Source organism: Corvus brachyrhynchos, unplaced genomic scaffold (genome assembly GCF_000691975.1).
Source record: "Corvus brachyrhynchos isolate BGI_N302 unplaced genomic scaffold, ASM69197v1 scaffold126, whole genome shotgun sequence".
NCBI lineage: Eukaryota > Metazoa > Chordata > Aves > Passeriformes > Corvidae > Corvus > Corvus brachyrhynchos.
The window spans coordinates 7,800,453-7,828,365 of record NW_008239283.1 but is presented as its reverse complement, the minus strand read 5'-3'; the positions used below and the strand labels follow the sequence as shown (position 1 = coordinate 7,828,365).

The 27,913-nt window shown below is 38.7% G+C and overlaps 1 protein-coding gene across 1 annotated transcript in view; it reads right to left on the bottom strand.

Annotated features, from left to right (window-relative positions):
* MYLK (myosin light chain kinase) overlaps positions 1 to 27,913 on the bottom strand; it is a 197,406-nt gene that overhangs the window by 131,187 nt on the left and 38,306 nt on the right. Inside the window, exon 2 of the mRNA XM_017740149.1 lies at positions 10,655 to 10,812. Within this exon, the coding sequence (XP_017595638.1) occupies positions 10,655 to 10,804 (150 nt within the window). The 5' untranslated portion in view covers positions 10,805 to 10,812. The remainder of the gene's footprint in view (positions 1 to 10,654; positions 10,813 to 27,913) is intronic.

Below are 27,913 nucleotides of genomic sequence, written 5' to 3'. Positions count from 1 at the left end.
CATTCTACTGAGAGGTCTGAACAAATCCAACATCGTGTTTTCCATTAAACCTATGGGTGTGCCATGGTCTCCCAGGCAGACAAACCTCCTGTTCATTTGCATATTCCAACAAACCAGCTTTGAGTCAAGGCTCTGAAGACCCAGTTGTGGCATTGTGAAAGTGATGCTCTTAATCCAACAGCAGGCACTTAGATAGCTGTGATATTTGCACCTATTGCACATCTTGACTTCCTCTTCCAAAATCAGAATTTCTTTGTCTGCCAAAAGGATAGGTTCATGTCTAGGATACTGGATGGGAATTGAACCTCTGGAAGACAGACATTCAGCTCTGAATCCATGCATGTATCTCTGTATTTCTGTGTCACCTTGCACAAGACAATAAATCTCACCCTGCCTTTGTACCCCACATAAATGTCAAGGGGGTAACAGTGATTATTTCCTCTGTTGTTTTAGCTAGAAAGGCCACCAGGGAAGGATCCAACTCTACTCTGGCCTGTGTATGTGTTAAATACTGCAGATAAACACTATGACTCCAGTTGAATTAGACTATTTAAGTGGTACCGTGAAATAAGCAGAAATCAATAACATTTGCCATAGTTCTTTAATCCGTATTTCCAAGATTTTATCATAATTTTTCTTCCAGTGCCTTGGCTTTGAGCATAACTTTGTTTTGAAATATTTATATTTTCCTCCCTGCAGAGACAAACTGCTGAGTTATTCTTCTATAAAGGAGCACCAGAATTTATATAGACAGAAATAATCAAGCTTAAGTATATTGAACTCTTGTTCCAGAGAGTTCACAGAACAGAAAAATTCTTTATTCACTGTTTGCCATTACAAGAGTGTGATATAAATGAGTTAGGTTTCTGATACAAGTTAGATTTCATACTACCATATGTGTGCAGGTGCTTTTACAAACCTTTTACAAAACAGTGTGCATTGCATTAATATTCTAAGCTTTGCAAAACCAATTTAAATAATACATACACCATAACTAGTGGTTTGATTTTGTATTATGGGAAATACTGAAAAAATGGCAGACTCTCAAACCACACAGTTATGATTTGACTCTACAATGCAGCTGGAGGAAAATTATCATTCTCCTTCAATGTGAGTTGAGAGAGCACAGAGCTGGATGAAGTAAGCTCAGTAGGCCATTGCCAAAAGGCAAATAACCATGAGCAGAATTATTTAATTTGTCAGTCTTTGCGTCTCCTTTTTCTTTGGGCTCCCTGTGCAGATTGTTGACATCTTTAAATGAAAAGTTGCACTTGGAATACAGCAAGACTTTTAATTAGTGTTTTAGTAAGCTCAGCTGTGGTATTTATAATAAATAATCTATTCCATAGAGTAACATTTACAACAGTATTTTTAAAAATATGCAGAAAAGCAAGGAAAATTCAGAAAAAGATAAAATAACTTATTTTTCCATTTTGTCTCATTCTTCAAATGAATTACAAAGGTCTCCATCTAAGCAATAAAAACAATGCAAAGCTGACTTTGAATTTGTACCAGTTTTAGCCACAGCATTTTCAGAAGACAAAGATTGCTTTGTTCTATCTGGCTTTACAACAATGGTTTACAACAATGCACTGACTTAAAGAGAATAAAGCTATCTTCACCATCAGAAAGCCTATAATTTTATTTTTTTTTAAACGAAAACTTCCAGGTTTTCACTCTGCCTATTCCTAAAACTCCTCTGAAAAAGAAAGGTGTAAAACCTTAGATAACCTCCAGAATCTCACTGCAACATATTCTTAATGTGGGATGGCTAGTCTAGAGACCAGGTTACTAACTTGTGAGTCAAAAAACATGATTTAATTCCTAACCTATAGCCTGGTTGTTAGCTTTCCTAGAAGAATAAAGTCAGCATATTTAGGCAGGTAATTCAAAGCCCTTGAGCTGGACTAGTCACCCCAGGGACGACCAGTGAGTGAAATGCCTTGATTTTCTGGCTCCAACCAGTGCAGAGCTATGACATGTAACCTCTGACAGCAAGAGGAGTAGCAGTGTCTCCCTCAGCAAGCACTAGACCAACATATCGACATCTCTCCTCTTCCAAAGCTTATTTCCCCAACATAAGAGAAGAACACAGAGATGTGTATTCACATGGGGTGTTGAATTATGAACTGGGATGACTGCTGGCTTAAGAATCATGAGGAAGGCAGGTTTGTCCCCAGACACTAAACAGTGAATTCTGAAAGCTTAGGTAGAAAAATGGACGCTGTTTCAGGCCCCTGCTGGAGATCCAGTAACCTCTAGTATCAAGATAATGTCTTACAGACTGAACATTAAATACTGAACTGGAAACCTACAGAAGAACAATCAGGCCTTGCCTACTTTTGCTCCTGACTGTATCCTCTTTTGGGATCCAGACCCTGGTTCATTGTTTGCCATGTCTGGGCGTATCAGAGGACCCTGTCAGAGCACATGGCAGTGCCTGCTGGGAGCAGACCCTGCAGGACTGTGGCCAGCTGGTGATGGCACAGCCGTGCATGGCTCCCCTTCGGCTCCTGGCTCGTGCTCTTTTGGGGAGCAGCCAGCCCTTGCTGCTCCCTGTCAGACAGATGGGTTTCTCCCCCTCATGAATGGGTTGAATTCACAGCAATGCAATTTTCTGTTCAGTGTGCATTTAGATACTGGGGAGTCCAAATTTTACATGGAAAAATATTATGTTGTCTGGTTTTGCCCAGTAGGTTTCCAAACTTCATACTATATCCATGAGTGAACAGAGCCAAGTAACGTATCAAAAGCAGAAATTTCTAGCTTTGGAGTCTAGGTGCTAGAGTGAGCGTGGGCTGAGCAAAACCACAATGAGTAATGATGTGTTTTGATTATAAACCTTCTCCACATGTGGCCTTCTGCAAAGATTCTGAATGCTTGCTGTCTATTAATGACTACTCTCTTGTCCCACAGGGACAAAGCAGAATTATATCAAAATGTGACCTGGCGTCATTTGGTGCAAATACTCGAGGACACTTTTACAGACAGTCAAAAGCATACTTTGCTATTTTGTGTGGGGTTCTCGTTGCTACATATGGTGCTGAACCCTTCCCTAACCTTTCTGGTTTTATCAGTCAGATGCAGGTAAGGGGCTTGAAGTTCAAAACTTGTTTATGATGGCAGAAAGCAAATATATTGCTAGTTAGCCAAATGCACATCTGATAATAAGCACTCTATCCCACCTTTAGGGTGAGGTTGAAAAGCAAAATTTAAAGCTTTCCAGGTAGAGACATATTTCTGGAAGAAAAAAAATCAACCAAAATATTTTTCCTCTCTTTTCATATCTGTCACACCACTATAGGCTATTGCAGCACAAGGAAAGGAAGGTCAACTACTCTCAGTTCTGTTACAGTTACTAGACCTTTTTTAACTTTTAAATCTAATATAACTGTGATAAGAGTCAAATGCACAATTCCCCAAAAAATCAAGTTTAAAACATCATAATGCTAAGTTTCTGCCATGTTTCATGTACTACTAAGAACGTTTATTTAAATAAGAAAGCACAATGCTACATGATGAGTTTTATTGCCAGTGGAATCAGCCACAACAAAGACTTATGCATTGACCCAGAGGAGCAAGGGAGACTAGTCTGGAAAAGATGATGATATTTTTCAAATTAAAAGCAGAACTGAAATACTTAATAAGACATTGTTGAAATTTGAGAGATTCATGATTAACCATCATGGGACAGAAAACCCATGAAGAATTATAGACTGGTTCTACTCTGACCTACACAGATTCAATCTCTGGGCAAATCTTTGTTCAGCTGTTTAGGATATGCTGATTAGCTGTTTTTCTCCTTGGAAATAGTCAGATTTTCTTCTATTCCTTTTTCAGATACTTGCATATTATCAAACCTAAACAGTGGCCTTTGTAATTAGTCATGGTATTTAGTCCATCATTATTTTTGTAAAAGACTGAACCTCTTTTACACCACAATATGAATATTTTATTTCTCCTTTTCCTCAGCAAATTTGTCAAAACATAATTTAGGAATTTTTTTTCTGATTTCTGCTTAATGACTATAGAAAAATAGCAAGTCCAGAAATCCCTGCTAATGAAGTAAATTTTCTCAAAATCAACCCTAGGGACATCCCTATGGATAAATTCTTAAATAGATACTCTTTTCCTCTTTAGCTGACACAGAGCCATGCTTTAAAACAAAACATTACACTAGTAGGGGATCACAAAAAAGATACCTACAATAAACGTGTCAGAATGAACAGTTTGTTGGTTCCCCCAAAGCAAACTGGGGGCAGGTAGATGCAATTAAATCACACCGATTTTTATTGTCAGCTTTGTCATTTTGGTTTTTTAATTGCTTCCACCTCAAAATCCAAAATATTTAGAAACACATTAAAGAAAAAATAAAGAAAGAAATAAAGTGGTGACCAAGAGCTGTTAGGGCCCTCCCCCTGCCATGTGGTCCTGGGAGAGGGGCCCTGAGGGGAGGCACGGTGTTTCCCTGCCCCTGCTCAGCCTCGTTCCCCATTGGTTGTTTTGTGTTCCCCTGCGCGGGCAGAAGGACCCTCGGGCCCCATGATTGAGCAGTTCCTCGGCAGATCCTCAGCCATGCGGCTGGGGAAATAAACATCTCTGAAACATCTACCAAGAATCAGACCATGTATCTCTCTTCCACGGGCCTCGTTGTTTGATACATCATGTTGCAGTATCCGCGCTGTAACAAAGAGCAGCACAAATATGTGGTCTGGCTTCAGCTAAAACAATGTTGGTTTGGGTAGGCACTACACAAAATAATAGAAGATTCTCTTTAATCCCATATGTACATTAGTTGGAGTGTTTGAAAAAAACTTCTATTATTATTGCCATCACAATTATTAGATTGTTTTTGATATTCCTTTAATTACAGCAGTTCCTACCACAACAACCAAAAATAGGGAGCCAATCTTTCTGGCACTGCACGGAGCAGAACTCCTGTCCCCAGCTGGTTGTAGCTAAGCAATTAGGTGGCAAAGGAGACAGAAAGCAAACAGAACAAGGAATGGGATAGGATCAAATAGCACATTTCTTCAACAGTTTGGAGGTGGGTGGGTTACTGAACACAGGCTCAATTATACAAAAGAGTAAAACCAACCCGGAGAAGCTAACAGGGATGTGTACATTCAGTGCTCCCCAGTCATGGCCTCTTTCCTGCACAGAAATTTTGTCTGGGTGGAATTTGAGGATATTCAGCATTGTCTAGGATTTCTGAACATCTGGCAGATTGAAAAAAAACTCTGCAAAAGGTCTGACCAAACTTTGCTGCCAAACATCCAGAAATATTGGCTGTTGCCTCAGCGCATGCACAGATCAGTTGCAGGGGATGGTGTATTAGGTCCAGCACTTTTGAGCATCATCACATGCTCTGCACACAGACTACACAAGGAATGCCTAAATGCTTCTTCCAGGAAAATCCTGAGTATAATTATGATGGCCACAGGTGACAGGGAAACAGGTATGAAAGGAGTTTATGAGAGACAGAAGTGGAGCTCACGGGCCACCAGTCCTACCTAAAACCTAGACATTTCTTGAGCAGCAACTCGAATATCTACAGTTTTTTCTAAAGGATGTAACTTTTGCAAGACAGGAAAAATGGGTGTCAACACATGGGTGCTTGTGTCAGTTGATGAAAGGAAGAGTGTTTGAATAATTCTGGGTGTAGATGACACTGTGTGGGGAAATAATTTTGACTGAATCTCACCTTAACCACTTCCCAGCAGAGCAGCAACTTCCACTTTGGCCTTGTGTAAAGCTGACAGTGTTTCTATATGCCAATATAGGGTTACACAGTAAAATAAACCCAAATAAAACAATGCATGCATTACTCATGAGAACACATATGTGGCAAGTGAATATGATGGGAGGTCAATTACACTGAGGAAGAAGACACAGCAGTAGAAGATCCAAACAGAAAATAGTGTGCAATAAGCTGTTCACAGCCACCCTTTGTATTTATTTTTGTGTTTGTGGGGTTTTTATTTTTATTTCAGCTGTCTATACCTCAACGTCTGTCTGATACAAAATGTCTCAGTAACTTCTCAGTGCATCACATTTTTCCGAAGAATGCTCCAGTGGTACGTGGAAAGGAACATCAAATAAAATCTACAGTTAAGTCAAGAACTTTTTCAATTCTTTCCCCCTCAAAACATGCCTCAGTGTTTCATATCAGGTTTCTGGGAGTATCACAGTATCACAGATCAGCACAAGTCCTCTCACAGCACTCACTTCCATCAGACAATTGTCTCCCATGAAAACACGGGTTTTTCCTGAATTTCTTCCTTATATGGCTGAGAAGAGGCAGCCCTCCAGAAAGTTCAGATCCAAAGCCACTGGCAGCTTCATGCAGTTAGCTGCCCAGTACATTTTGTAACAGCAAACATCTCATGCCAACAGCAAAGGAAGTTGTGCCATGTCATCATCCTCTGTCATTACATGGGCTTCTCTCAGATCCTGCCTCTGAAATCCAGGCATGTGGTGTAATTAGGGCATACTTCTGGAGTACCTGCTGACTGAGGGTTGGAAATGGCACACACACTGCTGCCTTGAGTCCCAACCTAAGGGAAGATACCAAAGGTTTTGCCATGCACAGCTTATGATATGCATGTAAAACATGCCATAGTTAAATAGGTTAAAAATTAGTTTTTCCTTTAGCAGGTAGTTGAAAGGATTTATAAATACTGTGGGAGCGTTTCCCTTTAACACAGTCTTCATTCTTGCAATGCTTCCCTGTTCTTTACCTCTTAACACACTGCATAAATGGGTCTCCTCTCTATCCCAGAATAGACAGCAGAATCACTGCTGATCTTCCCATTGCCTCTTGTTCCTCACTGCATGATCCCAATTCATTTTCTCAGGCATGTTGTTCCAAACAGTACCGGTGCAACCACCAGCAGCAAAAGCAACTCAAATTGATGCACATCATTGGACTTATTCAAACAGATGCAACAGCAGGGTGGTAGAAGGACAACCAGAAAGCACATTAAAATGGGCAGGATTTGTCATTGACCTGGCTTGCCTTAAAATTTACCGTCCAGCTCCCTTACCTGGAGGCTGGTGGAAGGGGAAGGGCAGAATAGTAACTACTCAATGGGGCACCAAACTGAATTTAGCACCCCAACACCTACTCAAACCATGAGCTACATGAAATCTAGCTCCCTGGGATTAGAATACTAGATTAGATTTAGTAGTTTGACATCTTAGTTCTGGCAATGGACCACATATGATGGCTCACATGAAGCAGAAAACCACCCATACTGCACTGTTGCCAACAGTGCAATGCTTTATCCAGGAAGGAAAATTCTTTCCTGACCCCTAGGCAACAGGTCTGGGGCCTGTAAAACATTTGGCTGTTCCTCTCAAGCAGGGCTGTAACACAAATATTTTTTTAAGCTCATAAAATTAATGACCATCAATACTACCCTCAAAAATTATACATGTGCAAACAAGGCAGGTTAAGTGTTTGCTGCAATGAAATGCACAGTTTAACATCCAGTGTTCAATACAACAGAGAAAGAAGTAGCTTAAAACAAAGCCTAGTAACATTTTGGCTTGCTCCCCTTTTCCAGGAGTGTCTTAAAGGTTCTGACAGATGAGCTAAAATGCCTTAACACAAGGCACGAGATTACTGCCTTGAGCTGTTCACCTCACACACGATGTGCAGCTGAAGAACAGCACATCAGTCAAGTCCTAACAAGTTGAGAACATACAACGCAATTTCACAATTATCTGGGATGGTTTTCCTAAAAATCACCTCAGCGATTTATTGATGAACAACTGCAATGTCCGTCCAGCAGATGTTTGGGGAGTAACTAGCGAAGGTAACCTTGCCTTTGCCTTACTAAGTGTTTCCACTCTGTGTTCCAAACCAAAATCATGCTCATACTCTTGAAAGATGATGATTTAACTTTCTGTGCTGAGGTGCCACTGGAAAACTGAGATCTGCAGTCACATATAAATAAAATTCCTGAGATTTTAGTAAGAAGATCAGGGCGGTAGTTTAAGGAACAGGAAAATTTAAAAATTCCCATTAAAGGAAGCGCCAGTTTCTTTCTACCTTAAATTTCTTACATTTATGGGCTATTTCTCAGTTTCTGCACTCTCTTTGATCTTGAATTGCCATTTCACACAACTTATCTAATTATGCTGCTGGAAAAAAAAACAAGTTTAATTCTGGGGCCCTCTCTTCCTTGTTCACTTAATGAGAATACAGGATCATCACAATGTCAGATTTATATCCTGTCTTGGATTCTAAAAATGTTTGCTCTTTCTGATAAGATCAATTACACTGCAAAGAAACTCTTTGAAGAAAAGCTCCTGTCTAGCCATTTAAAAAACTTTTTATTTTTCTTTATCCTGAGTCTGGTTTAATATTTATACTCCAACAAAATATCATAACATCTGTAGCCTATTTTCCAGGATAGACAAACCTAAGTATGTTGAGTAGCTTCTATTACTAAATCTTAATAAATTGTTTTTGTTAAGATTGTCCTCCTGAACCTGTTTTTCTGAACAGGTCAACTGTCCTTCTGAACCTCTGAAACATTAACGTGGCAGAAGAAGAAACATTGTATTACCCAGCTGAAGATGGAGCCAGATGATAAAAGCTCTGCAGGCTGCTGCAGCTGTTCAGCAACAGTAACTTTCAAGCTGAGCTGTTGTACTCCCCCTCATTTTGCCCATGTTGCCAGAGTAGAGCACAAACAAAATGCTAATTCTGTCACCCCCACTTCAAGGACGGGAAATTAAAGGTTTTGGCCACACTCATATACCGAACTGCCAGAAGAGATACTTAGATTTTTCATCAAGTAAGTCTAACCCAGGACTTCAATCAAAGTTTTGTTCCTTCAAGGAAATTAAACTTGACAGTTTAATTAGTATTGAATTTGTGTATGTTTTCCAAGCTACTAAAAAACCCCTCAGACTTCACCCTTCCAGTCTTCAAAGGGCCTTTAAAAAGGGGATAGGTATCCTGGAAAATTAACACTTTAAAACCAGATGTAAAAAAAAAATGCAAAGCAGTGATGGCACTCTAGCTTGTAGGTCATTATATTTTACGATTGTTTCCATTTGACTTAATAATAAAAACTCTGCAGAGTGCAATAAAAACTGGAAATATCCCACTTGAGCTTTTAATTAGGAAACATGAGAACTATAAAACCAAATCTTAGCACATGCTTCAACTTTGATTTCACTGAACTGTTATTGCAGTGTAGCATGGAAGAACCAGTTGGAATTAGAACAGCATTGTACACAGGTGTCACATGGAGAAAGTAGAGACGTGCTGCCATTTTCCTACTGTGTTTGCAACAAGGTGAAATAATGAGGGGAAAAATGAGAGAAAAAAAGATACAGAGTAAGAACAGGAATGCTCACTGGGACTGGCCAGTGTCATACACAGAAAGAGTTTCTGACTGGTGCCTTAAAATCACCTAAAAGTAAGCAATTTTTTAAAAAAATTTTTTGAAGGTTTAGGAAAAAACTGTTCTTTGGTTTTACATTGAAATTTGCTTTCTATTAAAAATGCCAAGTTTTCTTCAAAAAGTCAAATCTAAAACCTACTTCTGAGTTTTTCTTTAATACTACAAAATTAATATACTCCAAAACCTGTTTTCCTACACAGTTCCTGTTGAAAAATCCCAGTTCCTGGCCTGCTCTTACATAAACAAATAAGATAAATATCAGATGCCCTCTACCGGCCCTGTGTTTAAGTTAGAGTTTCAGAAGTTATGAATTTCCCAAATTCCTTCTAGCCCTTGCTTTTGTTACAGTAGAGTTGCAGTTTCCTGCCTCCGTCAGATGAGTCCCACCACTTCAAAGATTAAAAGTGCGGTCAGTTTGATGGTGCAGCTGTCAGCGTGCAATCAGAGCGTGACAGGAACCAAAGGAAGCTGAAAGGACTGCAAGGGAAAGCTAACAGCTCCAGCAAAAAGAACTGGTTTAAGGGAGGATAAAGGAAGATAGCTAGAACAAGGATGAGCACACACCAGGATTGACACATGAAAGAAATACAGATGCCAGGAAGTACAATTCAATATCCCAAAAATGAGAAAAGGGGAGAACAGGGAACACACACCCCACTACACACCCTTTTAAACCCTTCAAGTTAACAAGTTTTCCTGAAAAAATCAATCTTTCCTCTGAAAATGCTCTTTTTCCTTTCAAGTTAGGAACATGTCTGGCAGGTGGTGCAGATACAGAACTATCCCAACACTCATTGCAGATTCCTACCTTGAGTGCTAGGAAGGATATGCTGCAGCAAGGTTAGATTTGTGTCACACACAAAGCTTCATGAACGGGCAGATATTTGGGATGCAGGGATATGAATGTGCTGTAGGAGAATATGTAGAATTGCAGCAGGGGAACATACTGACTAGAGACAGCCCTTGAAGCAGTTTCTCACTGATAATAGCCTCGGTTCCTGGCATGCTCAACAAGGTTATACTTTGCAATGCTCAGGTGTTGCTGTTGCACTCTCCTCTACACAGAAGCAGACCTGCAACGCTCCTGCCTCCCCAGGAGGGTAAACACCGATGTATTCTTCTTGAGTAAAGGTCCTGTGTTGCAGAGGCAACTTCACTACCTTTGCAGCCCCCGGTCAGCTTCAGGAAAGGGCAAAACCCAAAGGAGAAGCCCTCCATTGTCTGTTTCTTACCTTCCCCTCAAACCTCGCCGTGGCTCCCAGCTGCACTCGGATATTCCGAGGAGGAAGAGTAAATGCTGGTGCTTCAACGGGGACAGGGGGGCTGAGTGTCAGGGAGGTTTTGGAGACTCGGGTAGATGTCACCAGTTTCACATCCCCCATGGTGTGGACTGCAAAAGAGAAACAACTGGTGATATAGAAGTTATGATGTTTAATTACTTTTATGACAGAACCAGCTAAGAATCAGACCAGGAGCAGACGCTCTGTATGTGTGCTGTACTTGTATACACAGCAGGATCATCAGCCTAAGGTGACAGGTGCTATTTTCTGGGAGGGGAACTGACACTCAGGAATGGTGCCTGTGCCCACGCTTGTGGTCAGGGTCACCGTCTTGAGGTGAACTCAGTTTGAACTCTCAAGTCCCAGGCCAGAGCCTTAACCAAAAAGTCATCCTTTACAACTGCATTAAAAGGTAATAACTTACTTCAGGAGGATATTTTCATAACATGACTTTGATTTTCCTGGCCTGGAATACAACAAAATCAATAAGTCTCAAAAGTGAGCCAGCATCAAACAAGTACTTATGAAATAAAGAGCCTCTGTTTGCACTGGATTTAAGTTGCAAGCGGGAATTTGGAAAATCTGATTTTTCATACCAAGCTTTCAAGATCTTAAGAAATATCTGGATAACTCCCTGCAAAGTACTGCTAGTACAGAGCAAATGCTTTTGCAGAAATTCAGTCTTTATTTTACTGCAAACCCTTCTTACAGCACACAGACTAGTAAAATGGTATGGAAACCCAATTTCATAATGCTACAAGAACGGCATTTCAGAGACCTCTTTGCGGATATCTGCTAGAAGAAATTATTATGCTGAACAGTTCATAGTTCCCAATAAAAAGCAAAAATTATTGTATTTTTTAAAAGTAAAATTTTATGGTTTTCTGGAAAAAAATATGCCAGTAGTAATTCCTTGAATTGTCTATGTAAATTAGAAGCCCCACTGTAAAATGCCTATTTAATAGACAAGTTTAACAAAGAAAAACCTGAGAAGTGGCTTGACCCACTAATAGGTCATGTTAAACCAATGAAAAACACTGGACTTCCAGTCTTAATCCTCTACCATACACATGACATGATAGACTATGCATTTATTCATCTGATTCTGATGGAAGTTGCAATGAGCAATATTTGAGTAAACATTGAAACTTCAATTTGAACAAGAGAAAAATCAATTAAAGTAAGGCCACATTATTTCTGACTGTATGAAGGATATTTTTTCTAGAACAGGCTGCAGTTATCTGGGGAGCAGAGGAACAGAAAACTCATTCGTTTCCAAACAGTACTTACACTCCAATGTCACATGAGAACCCAGAACTGAGAACACAGTTTTCCATAGAACATACCTGGCATGCTCCATAAACAAACAGAAACACCTTCTCTACATTTATCCAAAACAGTTTAAGAGGGCTGCTCCTCTCACAGAAGGCATTAGCCTAAAAGATACATATTTCATCTGAGTTTTTTCTCCCTCACAGCCAGCAGAGAGAAAGAGGCACCTCCAGAGGGTGTTTTGTTCTAAGGTGTGGGAGCCACAAAGCTTTCTGCTTTGCAGTGTGCACTTGTCAGGAACTATAGTTTAGAAAGCAAATCCTTCCAAGATATCAGATAAATTATGCACACAGATTTTTAATTAATGCTTGTAATCTCCTTCTTCATTCATAAGAATGCAGATGATGTGAACTTCAGATTTCTTCTGGCATAGTGCTCTGTTAGCATTTCTGTATATTGGCATCAAAAAACCAAGAAAATCCTGTGGTGTTTCTAGAATTTGAATTGCTGAGACCAACATAGAAATGGAATAAAGATGATTTCCTTAACCATGATGTAAAGCTTCAAACTGAGAAATTCTGCCTTCATTTCCACAAGGCAAACTTGCAGCGTATGTCTGTATTGGCACCAGTTACTTGAGAGCATAAGTGTCCCTTCCCAGTATAAGTACCTCTTCAAAACACACACAGGAAAAAAATTGTCCTTTAAAGAATGATATGAAATCACAATATCATTTAAATAAGAAAGAAACTGGTTGTGTTTCCAAAGAGATGAGATGAAATCAAAGCCTTGCTTCACTTCTAACAAATGTTACTTAGTACCTGAAGGGACAAACAAAGAAAGTCTCTCACAGCTATAGTCACTTCAATAAACAACAATTTCCCTGAATAAGAGAAAGAACGATTTGTTCAATTAATTGTTCTTTCATTAAAGACAAGACTCCAAATTCAGTTCTCCACTCAGCTAAAACCACAATTTACCCCAGTGGACTTTCAATCAACTACACAGCTGTAAACTGCTGCATACTGAGTCCATATTTGCTAGCACATTTCTAAAACTTACTTTTCTTCACAGTTGAAGACCAAACTTTTCAAATAATCAGTCTTCAGCACTTCTTCCCACATGTCCTTTTCACCTGCTAAGATACACCTTTCCACAGCCTATAAATGCCAGTATTTGCAATGTCTCTCTAGCTTTGAAACTCTTAACTTGTTGAAACAAATCAGTCTGCCACTACAAACCTGCAGTAAAATTTTCAGATCACCAGTGGTGACAATAATGTGCTAGGTATAATGTAGATGGTATGAAAATCTTCTCTTGTCAGGAGGCACTATGATGCAATACAAACTAAATTGCAGTGAAGCTGCAATACAAACCATAAGAGGCCAGTAACAAAACATCTCCTTCCCCACACATCTGTATTGACTTTGCAGAGTGTTTATGAGACCAAAACAACATCAGAGAAAGCATATGCCACCTAAATGTTGTTTTAAAAACAATGTTGTCAGCATAGTAAAATTGAAAACAGAACTAAATCCAGCAGCCAACATCCAGAATCCAATTCAAACAGTGTTCACCCATACAAAGAGCACTTCACTTTGGTCAGTGCCATTGCAATGGCTGAAAAGAGCAAGAGAGAAAATTATATGTACTGCAGGTGCTCACAGCACTTCTGTAGGGACAAAATGCTCACGTATCTGTACTTAGGTCCAAAGCACTGCTGTCACTGTCACAGGGTGACTGTGACATGGAAACCCACAGAAACCTGGGTATGGTGCAAGACCAAATTCACCAAGTACCTGAAACAGCCGCTGGCACGTGGCTGCAAAATAGACTATATTCAACATTCACTCATCCTCCAAGCATCACTGGGCTCAGGTATGCATTAGACAAACAGTCCTGTGGATAAAGTCCAACTCCAAGCTCTACACAAAATGAAATGAAAAAAAAAGAAAGAAGAAAGAAAGAAACAGTGTAGGGGGAAGTAGAAAGAAAAAAAAAAAGAAATCCTGAACAATTAAGCCACTGTTACTGGTCAGGTTACATTTCTATTGCAAAAATTATTGACAAATTGATGTGTAATATAGTGAGACTGTAAAGCATAAAGAAACAGCTAGTCTTTTCCATAAGAACATCTTGCAAAGATTTATGCTTTTTCTAAATAAAGGGCCCAAAAAGGATGGAATTTACAAATTAAATATTAGCTCAAATCAGCACAAGCAGTTTTCTAGCAACGTAAGTCTCTAATCATCCACATCTAGCAGTCTGACTTTAATTAACTATGGATGCTTCTAGTAAATAATTAGGAAGTATCCTTTTACAGCTTAGAGGATGTTTAACAATTCTGTTCCTAAACAAATAACTAATTCCATATTGTGCAGTCTGATATTACTAGAGAACTACCACGTCCAAATATTTTAAAGATTTAATGTCCCAGAGAACAAATCTTGTTCAAGCTTACAATTTGATAGACAGGAAGAAAGCACACACTTAAAAGCTATGAAATGTACCTGATTTCTTTTATTTAAGCAACTTTGTAGAATGAGAATATCCCTAAAATATTTTTCTTAGGTATTTCAAGCTTGCTGCTGAATAAGATTTCAAGGATGCTACATGACCTCCTAACATTTCATCTCACATGCTGTACACACCTAGACTATGGTCTTTAAACAAAACCAACTGTAACTGAAATTGCAATACAAACATTGTGGTATTAAACATAAAAGAAAACCACCATGCAAATGTTGGCCTGTAGAGAAGTGATGTGGTTAGACAGCCTTTCTAATCTGGATTTTTTTTTTTTTAATTCTTAATCCTCTGTAAAAAGCACATAAACCCTTACAAATTCTCACAGTGTGCCCTCTAATCTTTCTAATACCAAAGGAGACTAATGTGTTTCAAGCATTTTCTACTGGGAACAAATCTCTGTCACTCAATACTCTGCTCCCAAAAATAAACCCAAGAAAGCAAACACTAAGAAATCTACCTCATACGTTTTCTTCTCCTACACTTATTTTATAAAAGTAAATACTTACCATCAGCTTCCTACATAACCATTTAATTATACCAATTTCCTTTCACCAAGTCCTTCCTCCGAGGCAGGAGAAAAATGAGTTGCAGAGACTGCATGTGTTGTGTGTGTATGAGAGAGCAAGCTCAGGCAAGTGAGAGGAAACCAGAGCTGCCAGCGGAAAAACCTTTATTTGACTTACTGATATTGCAACTCTACACTAAGCAGCACATTTTCACTTGGTCCAGCTATTCTGTTATTTTAGTCAGACTGGATTCAATAACCCCTGAACCATCTCTGAAGTCTGGATACAACCTTTTGAGTGCTTTAAAAATACGAGCTACAGGGACAGACAGCCCTGGGGTTGGAGCATTTGTCTGCTGTTTGGGAGTCCTGGTTGAATTCCCTGCTCCATAATAGGCTGCCTGCATGACCTCAGGCAAGTCACTAAGCCTCTCTTTTGCCAGACTCCCCATTTGTAAAGTGGGGATTATTGTACTTCCTTACCACAAAGAAGTGCTGTGTGGATAACTATATTAGAGAGTGGGAGCCAGGCTACAGTAAAGGACCACATAAATAGAACAACCAGAAAAAGGCACAAAATTACCATAAACTTACAGGAAGCTGGATCTCATTATACATTTCTTTTTTTATAAATCAGTTGGGGGGTGTGTTTTTTAAAAGCACATATTTTAAAACATTGGGTGCAGTTTATTCCTTTACACAGATCACTGAACTCAGACTTTTGCCAGGGACTAAGTGCTATCTATCATGCTCCAAAATTTTCAGTATTTAAATGAAGTTTTTTCTATTTTAAATGTCCTTGAATTTCCCCTTCTCAGACACTTTATTTCCTTTCTTACAGCTTCTTTCTTTACCACAGGACTAACATGCACAAGGAAAAACATGTGGTTACCATACTTCTGTACAAATCCATAACTTAACACATTCTCCCCTGAACTACAGACATGAATTTTTGCAGCCATATGACTTGTGACTATCTTTTCAGTCTTGCCCTACAAGACCACACAAGGAAGTATCCTGCCTTCTGTCAGCTATGGATACGCAAGAAACAGCATGTAGGAAGAACAATAAACCATAAAGGATCAGCAAAGGTGATAAATTCGTGTGTCGCTTAGCAGAGGGGAAGAGGCTGGAAGCTGGAACAAGAAGCAAGGGACTTGTAATGCCACCAGTCTTGGCCATGCTGTCCTGGGCAGCTTCTCCTTCAGACACAGTAACTGTAGCAGGTATTGGGCTCTGATGAAGGAATAGGAGCAAGATTATGATGGTACAAATAGGACTAATTTGAAGTGGCCATGATATTAAGATGAGTGAAATAAATATCTTTCTTTTCTGAGGGGATAATAGGATACTGTCCACAATTCATCATTGAATGTTCAGATCTCGTTTTGCCTGTTCTCTGCAATTTGTAGGTCTTTCTAAGTGCTGTGGTCAAGCAGAACCTGAATGTGTCCTGACACCATAGGAGCAAGACAGATTTCCTATCAGTCCTGACTTGACTGGGGTTTCTTCCTCTGTTGTCTCACCAATGTTTCTTGTTCTCTACAAATGCGGTTTCTAGAAAAGTCGGTTTGTAAAAAAAAAAAAATTGAGGCATTTTCAACCCAGACTCCTAAATGTCCTATCTTTTTCCCAGTAAAATTTGTTAGCTACTATTAGACATCACAGTAGGAACAGGATCAGATGCCAAATCTTCATGCACAACTCCATGATCCAAAAGTTTTGCAAGCTAAAGTTTTGGCAAATGTGTGTAAAATCCTGGGATATGTTCCCACAGTATGCTTTTGCATAACTGACCCACACAAAATGGGAATCACAGATCAACTTGCAATTTGTGCTAAAGCTTAGACTCAGTAGAGTAACAGCAAAAAACTCCAAAAAAAGTCACAATTTCATTTGTGACAATCACATCACAGATTTTCCCAGAAGCAAGAAAGTTCTTCAAATCCCGTAATTCAGTGCCTTGAATTTCACATTCAGCACACAAGCATGAGGCTTTGCATTGGCATAAATCTTACCTGTACACAGAAAAAGGAAAGAACAGGTTCAAACGGTTCCAGGTCTCATTTTAACAAAATACTTTTGCAGCCCCTAGGTTCCATTCTGAAACAATAAAGTTCTCCTGGATGCTTCAGACTGAAATCTGTCAAGCTCTCATGTAGTTGCATGTGAGATTCTGATAGGGTTTGAGCTATGAAATATAGAAGGATCTTTCTGAAATGAAGTGAGGCCATTTTTTTATGTAGCAATGTATGATATCTTTTAGGAGTTTGGCCTACAGTCTTAGAAATAAGAGGTGGTCTGTGGCAGATTTCCTTTATTGTATGTCTTGTGTATCCTTGAAAGAAGGACAACTATTTCTATGTACTTTTCCAAGGCTTCTGTGATGCTCAGTTCATTAGATTTTGTTAAATATGCAAATCACAACAGTGACTACTGTAGAAGTATCTGTAGGTAGAAGCGGTTAATCTGGTGTGACCCAGAACAAACTTCATAACTAATATTCAGACGATGTCTCTTTAAAAGAGACTAAAAAATATTATACAGCTTGTGTAACACAGAACTTAATTATTTTAAGTGGAGAGAGATGTAAGAAAATCTATTTGTCTATTCATTAATTTTTTTGCTTTTATTATATTTGCATAACTAATGCAGCATGGACTTTAAACTGAAATGGTTTCCATGGTACAATCACACAAATGGGCGACGAATTTCATCCTCATCTTATGTAATAGAGTATCTCAAGATGATGCTAAGTGACCTACATTTATTTAAAGCTAAGTTTATTAAAGGACAAGGATGGCAGTCAAAACCTTTATTTATATAAATCCTATAAGACAACAAACAAAATGAAAAATCACCCATGTTCTTTTAAATGAAAATCGTGCCTTCCATATGTGTCTGTGCTGCCTAGGAAAAACTCATTAGCAATGATGACTTTCTTCCAATTACAAACAGTTGTAAACATCCTGTAATTTTCCTCAATTTGTTGGCGCTATTTAAGTTACTAAATAAAGATACCAGGCCCATTGGATCTGTAAAAATATCTAACTTCACTTACTCTCAGTAGTTCATGTGGCTGCAATGGAATGTCTAAAATGAGCCCTGATGTGTGCCCTTGAACAATTGCATCTTAAAGGTTTATTGATAAGTTAAAGCAGCTGCAAAGGGTATTTCAGGTACAAGGAAGGGTGCAGAAATATAAAGAAAAGTGAAAAATAAATGTGTACCTTTGATAATACAGAATCATGATTATAAACAGACATGCTACATTATTCAAGTATTCCATAACTACTGAGCATTAAACTGTAAGAAAGAACACACCCATTACAAAGCAGCTGAACATGTCTTAAAAGAATGCAATGACATTTGAAGACTCAGGTTTAATTTGAAAGATCAGATTAAGAAGCAGTAAATCAAGACAGACCACAAGAAATAGCTTCTTTGCAGTCATTATCTTAGAAGAAATATGAGTAACTAAATGTGACATGCATTGGGCAGGTTCAGTACAGCATCCATACCTAAGAACTGTTTTACAGCAGCAAATTGAAGCCAGAGGGAAACCCAGATGGCAAACGGGATGTAAGTTGGGCTTGTTCTTGCTGATTCCAAAGGGGCTTCCTATAGAAGCACACTGGGAAGAGTAATTCAATCTGACTTCAAAACCTCCTGCAAGTCTAGTTTATAAGCAACATTTAAAATGAGAAAAAAAGGAAAAAAGCAAGATCTACAGAAAGGTTTTCAGTGTACTAAGCAGCAGGTCACTGCCAATAAAATTCTACTGGTTTTCCTTTAAAAGATCATTTCTAGTACTCAATATGTATCCAAACACTTTGTCTAGAGAAGGTTTGGACTGAAAATCTCAATCTGAGTTTCATCATTGGCAGCTGGTCTCATAAAGGATCAAACTTCTAGTAACACCTTTCATAGTCTTTAAAGAAGGATTTTCAGGATATGCAGAGCATGCACTTAGATTATCTGCAGAGAGATTGCACCAGGCCTCATCTTGCCAATAAACCTTTCAGGTTAATTTGTGTCATGTATCTTGTGCTTGACAAATACAGAATAACTGGTACAAGTTGGTGTTCATGATAGAAACACACATGTGACAAAGACCATCCAAAATTCAGGAACACTTCAGGGTATGGGTATGGGTATGACCTTGATCACTGAACAGCAGGACCTAGACTCATAACCTGTTTTTGCAGGAAGGAAAACAATTTTCCCAGTACTGTGCTGCCTTTCAGGACATACACTGATGCAAGCAGCAGAGAAACCACTAGGAGGATATTTGTTTCAGGTCATCCTCTCACAGCAGGTGGAATTTCCACTGTTTCTCCACAACTCACATCTGTGCCTCACCAGTGACTGAAGACCACAGAATACCTGAGCATCAGCTGGGAACCCCAGATAAGAATGTGTTTAAGAGGACTTGCATGAAATATTTGGAAGAGGGGCTTTTTAAACCATCTTGAAATGCAGCTTGCAATTTTAGAATAATTTTCTGTGCCAGAGGATGTGAAGATTGTCAGTATAAGCTGATAAAAGCATGAAGCTTCAAGTACACAAGACAAATTTGCAACTACAGCTCTGGCTTCAGACCTTAATACTCAATATACACAAGCCCAACAATATTGCTTTGCTAGCATTTAAAAAATACCTTCCATTCAAGCCCCTTAGAAGTAATTTATATATATTGACTCAGTATTGAGGAAGAAGAATGATTCAGTGCTTCAATTATTTAGCCTAGGATTATAGAGCTGGGAAACAGTAAAAGACAATGTAAAAACAAGATCTCAAAGAACCAAGGACTGAATAAAAAGAATTCGACTTCTAAAAAGAAAGAAAAGTCTTACTTCCTGTTTATTTGGTATGGTACTTCCTTCTAGCTGAGTGCAGATTTCAGCAAGGTTTCTAGCACAGCTAACAAGTTTTATTCTGGTGCACATTAGCATGGGACAAGTTTTGAGAGGTCTGCCTAAAAAGTTTTTCTGTAAAAGTCCTATTGCTGTGATGTCTTAGCGGTGGTAGAAGGTTATGCTAAATCAGCATATTACAGTGAAATTTCTGTTGGTTTGGAGGTTTTTTTTAGGTTCCACATTTCAAAGAGTTATCACATCAACTTTCCTTGATGCTGATGCTGCAGGTGGCCAAGTGCTGTAGCCCATTTCCAAGCCAGTAGGCCCATAAAATTTCATGGAAGGTGAGTCATGGAATATTAGTGGTTCATAAACCACAGAATTCTTAGCCTCTAAATTTTGCTTTATGCTTTAGTTTCAAATATATCCAGAACTCAAAATAACAAAGACAGACCCAAGTCTGCCAAGTTCTAAACCATTTGGGAAAATGAACACATGTACTCTACTGGCTGAGGTGTGTGAACCCCGGGGTAACATTGGAAAGAAACCTGTTTACTTCAGCCAGAGATAGACAGGGCCATGGATAAACACCACTAAGTTTCAAATTATATTGCAAATACTTAATACTAAAGGAATTAGTTCTTCATTTGAAAGAGCCACTGGTCCTGCATGCTGAGATACTCAGCACAGGGCCAAATTCTGAGCTGCCTTCTATTCTATGAAGTCCCATTAACTGTCAGCAGAAAACCCAGTCTCTAAGCTCTCCTGCAAGTTTATTTTTTCTGGAAACAGAAGTTTTTTTCATGCATGCAAACCAGCATACTCCAACAATCACTGAGTATACATCAATCCTTAACAATGTATTTGGCACTGTAAAACAAAGAGAAACACCACCTCGCACAAAAAGTTACAAGCTGGGTGTGAAATGGGACTATACAATGACAGTTCCTAATTTTTTCTACAGGGGTAACAGCTCTCAAAATTTCAGGATAATGCAATGTAGATCAGATAGAATGGTTGGTCCACAATACCCACGTTTCCCATCTGACATAGGACATGTTCCTGTGACTTTCTTCCCGTTTGTATCCATAGATTGATGGAAATGACTCTTTCAGAGTCTTAAAGAGTGCCATTCCAAGAGAGCTCTAACAGAGATCAAGAACTCTAAGCACTCTTCAGATGATGAAAAGTGAACCCCTACATGCATCGTTCCAGCTGGGGATTTCTTTTCTACTTTACTGTCCAGATTTTAACAATGATGTAACCAAACAAGACCAACTCCTAACACTGGAGACATCTATCTGCTCTTCTCATAGGTAGTAAGGTTTCAGATCCAGGGCTACCTGCTGCATGTCAAGCCTAAACCACCTGGGACTTCAATTAAACAAAAAATGGTAGCATTTTTACAAATTCTTAAATGGAAAAATTCCCCATAAGGGTCCTGCTAGGTGAAGTTAACATGGTAATTATATTCAAACAATTAAAAGCTTGCTGCAAAGAAAATTAAGACAAATTTATTCTCAATGTACATGGGAAATAAGATGTGAAGTCATAAGCTTTTAATTGTACCATGGACAATTCAGACATGGGAAAAAGTTTAATAATTAAGAATTGAAGCACTCCTGGAAGAGATTGCTCCAGGAGTCTGTGGATCAGCGCTGGAAGTCATACAAATGTCTGTCAGGACTGACACATACAGTTGATTAAGCCTTGGATATGGGAGAAACTGGATGGCCTTCTAAAGTCTCTTGCAAGTCCATGACTCTGCGATTCATCTAACAACTGTTAGATGTTAAATTTGAACTACAATATAGGATGGTCACATGCTGGATATGGGCCAGCAAGACAACTCTTTCTCTGTAGAGAACACTATAAATCTGAAAAGAAACAACTGCTATATGGTGAAAAAAAATCAGCCTTTGAAAATTACAACAATGTCAATATATAAATCATTAACCTTGCAGAGCTTAGTGAGAAGGAGTGAGACAGAAGGAATCTGGTTTAAGCATCAGTTACTTAAGCATCAGTTTGTAATTATCAACCAAATGTCCATCTCTGATAACAAGTGAACATAGCTTTCATTGAGACTGCAGAGAGTAGGACATGCAGGCAGAGATATTAATGCCTTTAAAGATATTTCCATTTTCAAACATAAACTGCCCTGTAACATTCAAACACCACACTGCATATAAAAGTTCTTTTACATACTTTTTACTGGATTTGTAAAGTGGAGAATTACAGTAATTTACTTAGATCACCTCACATTTCTTCAGCTATGTTCTACAAAAGCACACAACAGGTGTTCTTGAACTAACAGCTAAAAAGTGCATATAGAAGAAGATTCAAATGTGAATCAATGATATGGAGCCTATTCACATTTCCATGGGGCTTGTATGGACAGAAGAATGGTTGGAGTGCCTGAAATCCAGGTCTGTCCTGACTGGCCTGCTTCCAGCTAGGAGACAAGGGCCTGTTTTCCTTCTTCTGCTTGGAGCTTCATTAGTATGGCTCTTCTCATGAAATTTGGACCCCATCCAGTCCTTAGCCCTGCTTTACATAATATACCTATTCAATGAGCATATTAACATTTACTCTATCAGCAGGGAAAAATTGGTAGGAATACTTAAATCTTTCCATCAAGCCCACCATATATTCCTATCCCTTTCTAAAAGGCCCCAATTCAGCCAGACATAGCACTGTGATGCTTTTGTGAAGATGTTCTACAGAGACTTGATCCCGTAAGTCACATCAACTTGTCTAACAAGTAACTGGCCCAGCTCTCCTCACAGGCAGTGAAAGGTAGGAGGTGAATACACTGCCAGGCAGAGATGATCCCTAGAAAGGACGGAACAGAGAAAAAAAGGAAGAATTACGATTAAAAACAAAGAAAAGAAGAGACAAAGAAGGAAAAAGAAATTGACAGGAGATGAAAGAGACAACTCGAAGGACGAAAAAAGTTGCCAGGGAGGAGGATGATTATGGACACACAGGCAGAGACATTGTTTTTATTTCCCCTCCTCCCCCCAATATAAGAACAAACAAATGATCCAAGAATGAGTGAGGTTCATAGAATCCTCTTTTGACTGACTTTCATCCACAAACTTGGTTGTTGGAGTAATTCTCCACAACTCCCTCCTCCCTGTTTCTCAAGCTTTGTTGTTTGCAAAGTGTTTTATATTTCTCCCCACCCAAGTGCCTCACTCAATCTACTTGCCAGTTCAGGGCAATTCTCCTTTATATGAGATCCCAACAACTGCTCTGCATGCCAATACTGAAAGTGAGCAGGTCAGAAAGACGCCAATTATCCAAGTGTTTACACAGATGTGAATAAAAATGTGCAACGTTGATATTAGAAACAGAGAGATGCATTCTTCACTTTTTTTTTAAGATAAAGCATTAAAGAAGATTTAAAAAAAAACACATGGAAAAAGCTAGTTCTTCAAATGCTGCTGACACCTCAGATCCCATTACCTCTGTGGTATACTTCTTGCATATACAAAAATTGATTGCTTTTTCTCCATCATTTTTTTCCAGTTCCTTTTGCATGTAGCTCCTTTCAGAGATCTCTTCTTTAATGAAAGATTAAGAAAATCATCCCTCTACTCCCCTTAAATTAGGTCCCACTTCAACACTGAGATAGTTACCCTTCTTAACAGACAAGCATATTAAACCCTTGAGAATAAAATTTGACCTCTCTCTGTTAAATTTATTCTGACAACCAATTTCAGGCATGAGGATAAAGGGCAGAACCTGGCAAGTCTCTGTGTTTTGTTCCTGGCCATACATTTTAGTCCACGAGCAGTACAGTGGAGGTGAGCAACAGGCAGAATAATGTTGTCTCACTTCAATTTTGCTGAAGTCAGTAGAGAGACGGCCAATGCCTCCAGTGAGACCTGAAAAGGGAACCAGGTCCAAGGCAAGCTCTTCATTTACAAGCACTTGCCAGGAGACTTCTGTGCGCTCTACACAGAGCTCTACAGCTCTGAAAACCAGTTCAGAACTGGGTAGCCTTTTAAATTCTGCAAAGAAGCTCCAAGCCAGATGTGCCTCAGGGATTCATTTTTCAATTTAAAATGTAGTAGTATGCCTCAGTTCTAGGTCTCCATGAACAAGTTCCTTCCTTTCCTTGGAAACAAAAGAAATGGGAAAAGTGATTTTTGATTCATATCGATGAGATCAAAAATATTAAAGAATTTTACAAATCTTGGAGAGGAGGATTGAGAAGATATCAATAAAATCTGTATCATTTTATACCAGGAACAACCAGGAGGTTACCCCATGAAATTGTCACAGAAAGTGTCAAATTAAACTGAAACTTCTCCAAAGCACATAAGATCCTCTTTGAGACAAAAAATATCTCAATGTACTGAGAAGATAAGAGAAAAGGATAGAAGACTGCTTTATCCAGTGTACCCTCAGATACAGCATGAACACAATTCTAGCAAAAGGTGGTTTGGCCTGTTCCAGAAGAAAATTTTGGAGATAATTAAAACAGTGTTTTTCCACTGAAAGACAATTATATAGACAATTTATATCCAGAGCCTGTAAATAGGGAGCAGAAATAATTTCACTGAAAACTGCAAAGGTACACAAACAGAAAGTTCATTGATCTTCCTGAGGAAATTCCTGGAATATTTACACCTCGTGATACATATCTAAGTCTGCTGATCATGGAATGTTAAGGCTTCAGATTTAAAAGACACCCCCAAAACTACATGCAAAACTACTGCAAACACTAGTTAAGAGAAATAAAATACTTAAACACCTGGTTGTTTCAAATAAAAAAATAAAAGAGGATGAAATTACTTTTAAAGGCATCAGAACGAGGTGGGGTTTTTTTAATGTCAGGTATCGTTTCTGCAGAGTGTAGCTGTGAAGTCAAAGGAATAAATATACAATAATTAATAAAAATAAGACTGTATGAAAATATAGACAAGTTACATGTATCACTAAACAACTCCTAATTAACACAATACTATTTTGACAAGTATCAGCAAATTCTAAACCCTCAGGAAGTACCTCCAGGATCCATAGCACAGGAAGCTAAGGTGGCAGTAAAAGCACAAAGAGCTGTTTGCCTAACAAGTTAGAGGTCTGTAGGGGAATTCCTGCTATGTAACATCACAGGTCACAACACAGGAAGATTTCCCCTATTCCTTAAATACTTTTCCTACTTTTCCTGTAACCACAACCACTTGGCTACTTTTTCCATTGGCCATGGATCCCTTCTCCAACAACACAGAATTATTAAAGTTTGAAAAGACCTCCAAGACCATGAAGTCCAACCTTTGAGCAAACAATAACGCTTTTAAGATTACTATTATGTTTCCATAAGTGAAAGGAATGTTTTAAGGTATGGACCTAGGATTTAAGTTGGCTCAAATCAGCCTGTTTTCACAGGGCCACAGAAGTGAGCCAGCTTACACCAGCCAGGGATCTGGTAGCACATCTTTCTGCAAAAGTTTTGGCAGCTCACTGTAAACCCATTAATCTTGAACTACAGAACTACAGTTCTGTGAGATCTGCAATCACCATGACCCTGTAGTATTTATTCTATTTCTTATCTGACAGGAAAAACCAGCCTGCAGGAATCTGCCTGGTGAGGTACAGGACAATGGACAATTTCTGCCTCTGAGGCAACAGCCTCATGTTTGGAATGACTCGGTTATCTGAAACGAGAGGCAGGTAGTGAGTGTTTTCTACTTTAGATCAAATAGATGCTCCTGCTTTCAAATAGTGGAGATATTTCAAAGCATCTTTGTATTGCTTTAATAGATAACTTTTAAACAGAGTAACTCAGGCAAATAGTACACAAAATCTAATAATTTGAAGTGAGGATTGGGAACACAAACTTCCAGATTTCTGAACTTGATTCCCAGCATTGTTGCTTATGTGTGGTTCTACAGCAAACATCTGAAAGATTCAACCCACAAGTGACAAAGAGAACAGCTTTCCTAGAATTCTAAAGATGATATTACAAAGTATGCCCAGCAAAGCATCAGTATTTTTAACACAAACTCATGAACATACAGGAAAAAAAATTTTCTTTTGAGAAGTCAGAGAAAAAAAAAAAGAATGGACAATTCTACTCTGGACAGCTACCAAGAAGACTCGCTACTGCCCTATTTCCTACTTTTAAGTTTCTGATGAGGAATAACAGCTAGAACAAATAACAGAATGCAGCAGAATTCCAAATAAGAATTGGTTTGTTGGTTTAACAGACAAGAACCACTTTTCCCAGCACAATTATCTATGTCTATGAGATATCCAAAGCAATTATTAACCACTTACTACAAAGAGGTAGTTGCTCCTGTGCTAGAAGACAGACACTATCTGGATTTATTGGCACTATGCATGAAGAGAGATCTGGAACAAAATGAGAAGTTAACCAACCTTACAGGTTTTTGATAGTACAATTGGAAATCCTTAGACTATAAATCAAATAAAGAACACAATTGCCTAATTTGAAATAGTTTCTTGTAAGTCTAAAACTTAGGCCAGTTTCCTGAAGTTGGCAAACATTTCAGTTACCATTGCCATCCCTAATCACAGCAAGTTTTTCCTTCCAGTATTGGCTTTTCTCTGAATTTGAAACCCAAGCTTAATGCAAAACCACATCAAGCAGAAACAGGATAAAACAGATCCATGCTGAGCCTGAATGGGTAAAGCTGCAGAGATTCTTGCTGCTCCAGTCACAGTAATAGTTTCAGCTTAAAAACTACTGGTCCATTTCAGCAAGTAGCTGCTTTGCTGCTGTGCCACACAAAGCCACATAGAATTAAAGCTAGCCTTCTCCTAGATTTTTTTTAACGTATGTTATCTGGGACACAGCAGCAGACAATCTTAAAAGCTTGTAAAATGATTTGAGCAGACAAATGCACTGTGTTTGTTTTCAGTTCAATAGGAGGCTTTAATATTGAATACATATGAAGGACGAGACATAGTAAATTGAACGAGCCTGGAGGCTTAAAGTGATATTAATTCCACTTGCAATCAACCATGTGGATCCAATGATCAAAGAGAATTGGAAGCAAGAAGGGAATAATGGAAGTATCAACACTCAGCAATATTCTGCTGCCTCAGGGCAGCACAGGACCCAAACAGATACCAGGAGAGCAGCAGGGCTATCTCTTCTCACATCAAAGGGAGACAGGAACTAAAGCCACACTGGATTGTCATGCACCAGCCTCAAATCTTCAAGATGCTGCTATGAAAAGGTGCCAATTGCACTTCTACCTTTTGGCTTTATAAGCTTAGATACTGCCCTGGTTTTGACTGAGATAATTTTCTCTTAAATCATGTCACATTAAACCATGACAGAAACTTTCTATATAAAGCACTGCTAGTGATGGCTGGTGTCTCTTAGCATGACTTTGAAGAGATGAGAGATGAGCAACAAAACACTATTGTAGTTACTGAAAATTATCAGATAACTCTTTAAAGAGACCAGAGACAGGTCAATGGAATAAGCAAGTGTTTATTTTAGCAACAGCACCTGCCACAGGCGATAAAATCTTGGTTTAAGCTGTTTTAAAAAGCCTTCTCAGATCTAGCGCATGTATTTTGCATTATCCAGAAGCAATAATGAACTAAACTAGAAATACTAGCTGTTTAAAAAGAAAAAAATCCCCACGAAGATTCAGAGCAACTTTTTGTCAAAAAGTTCTTTCACAGCACAGGACAATTCAACATGGTTGCACTTCTAAATCAAACTAATCATGAAAGTAAGTCCTCATATTATGAGGGCCTAAATTGTTCTCTACATTCTTGTAGCAAGACAGCTGAAGGCCAATGTATGAATTTTTCTTATTATACGCCAGGCCTTAGCTCTGTGAAAGAACAGACCCAATATTCACAAGGGCTGCAAGTTTAAAACAAGTGGTCAAAACTTGACATGTAATGAAGAAGTTCATATTTAGCTTTAGTATTCAACCTGCCTCAGCTTAAAATAAGGTTAATACTTCCCACTCAAATTCTGTTGAAATGAATGGGAACGTTCTCCTGATTTGACAGAATGTTGATCGTGCTTCTTGGCAAACTTCATCA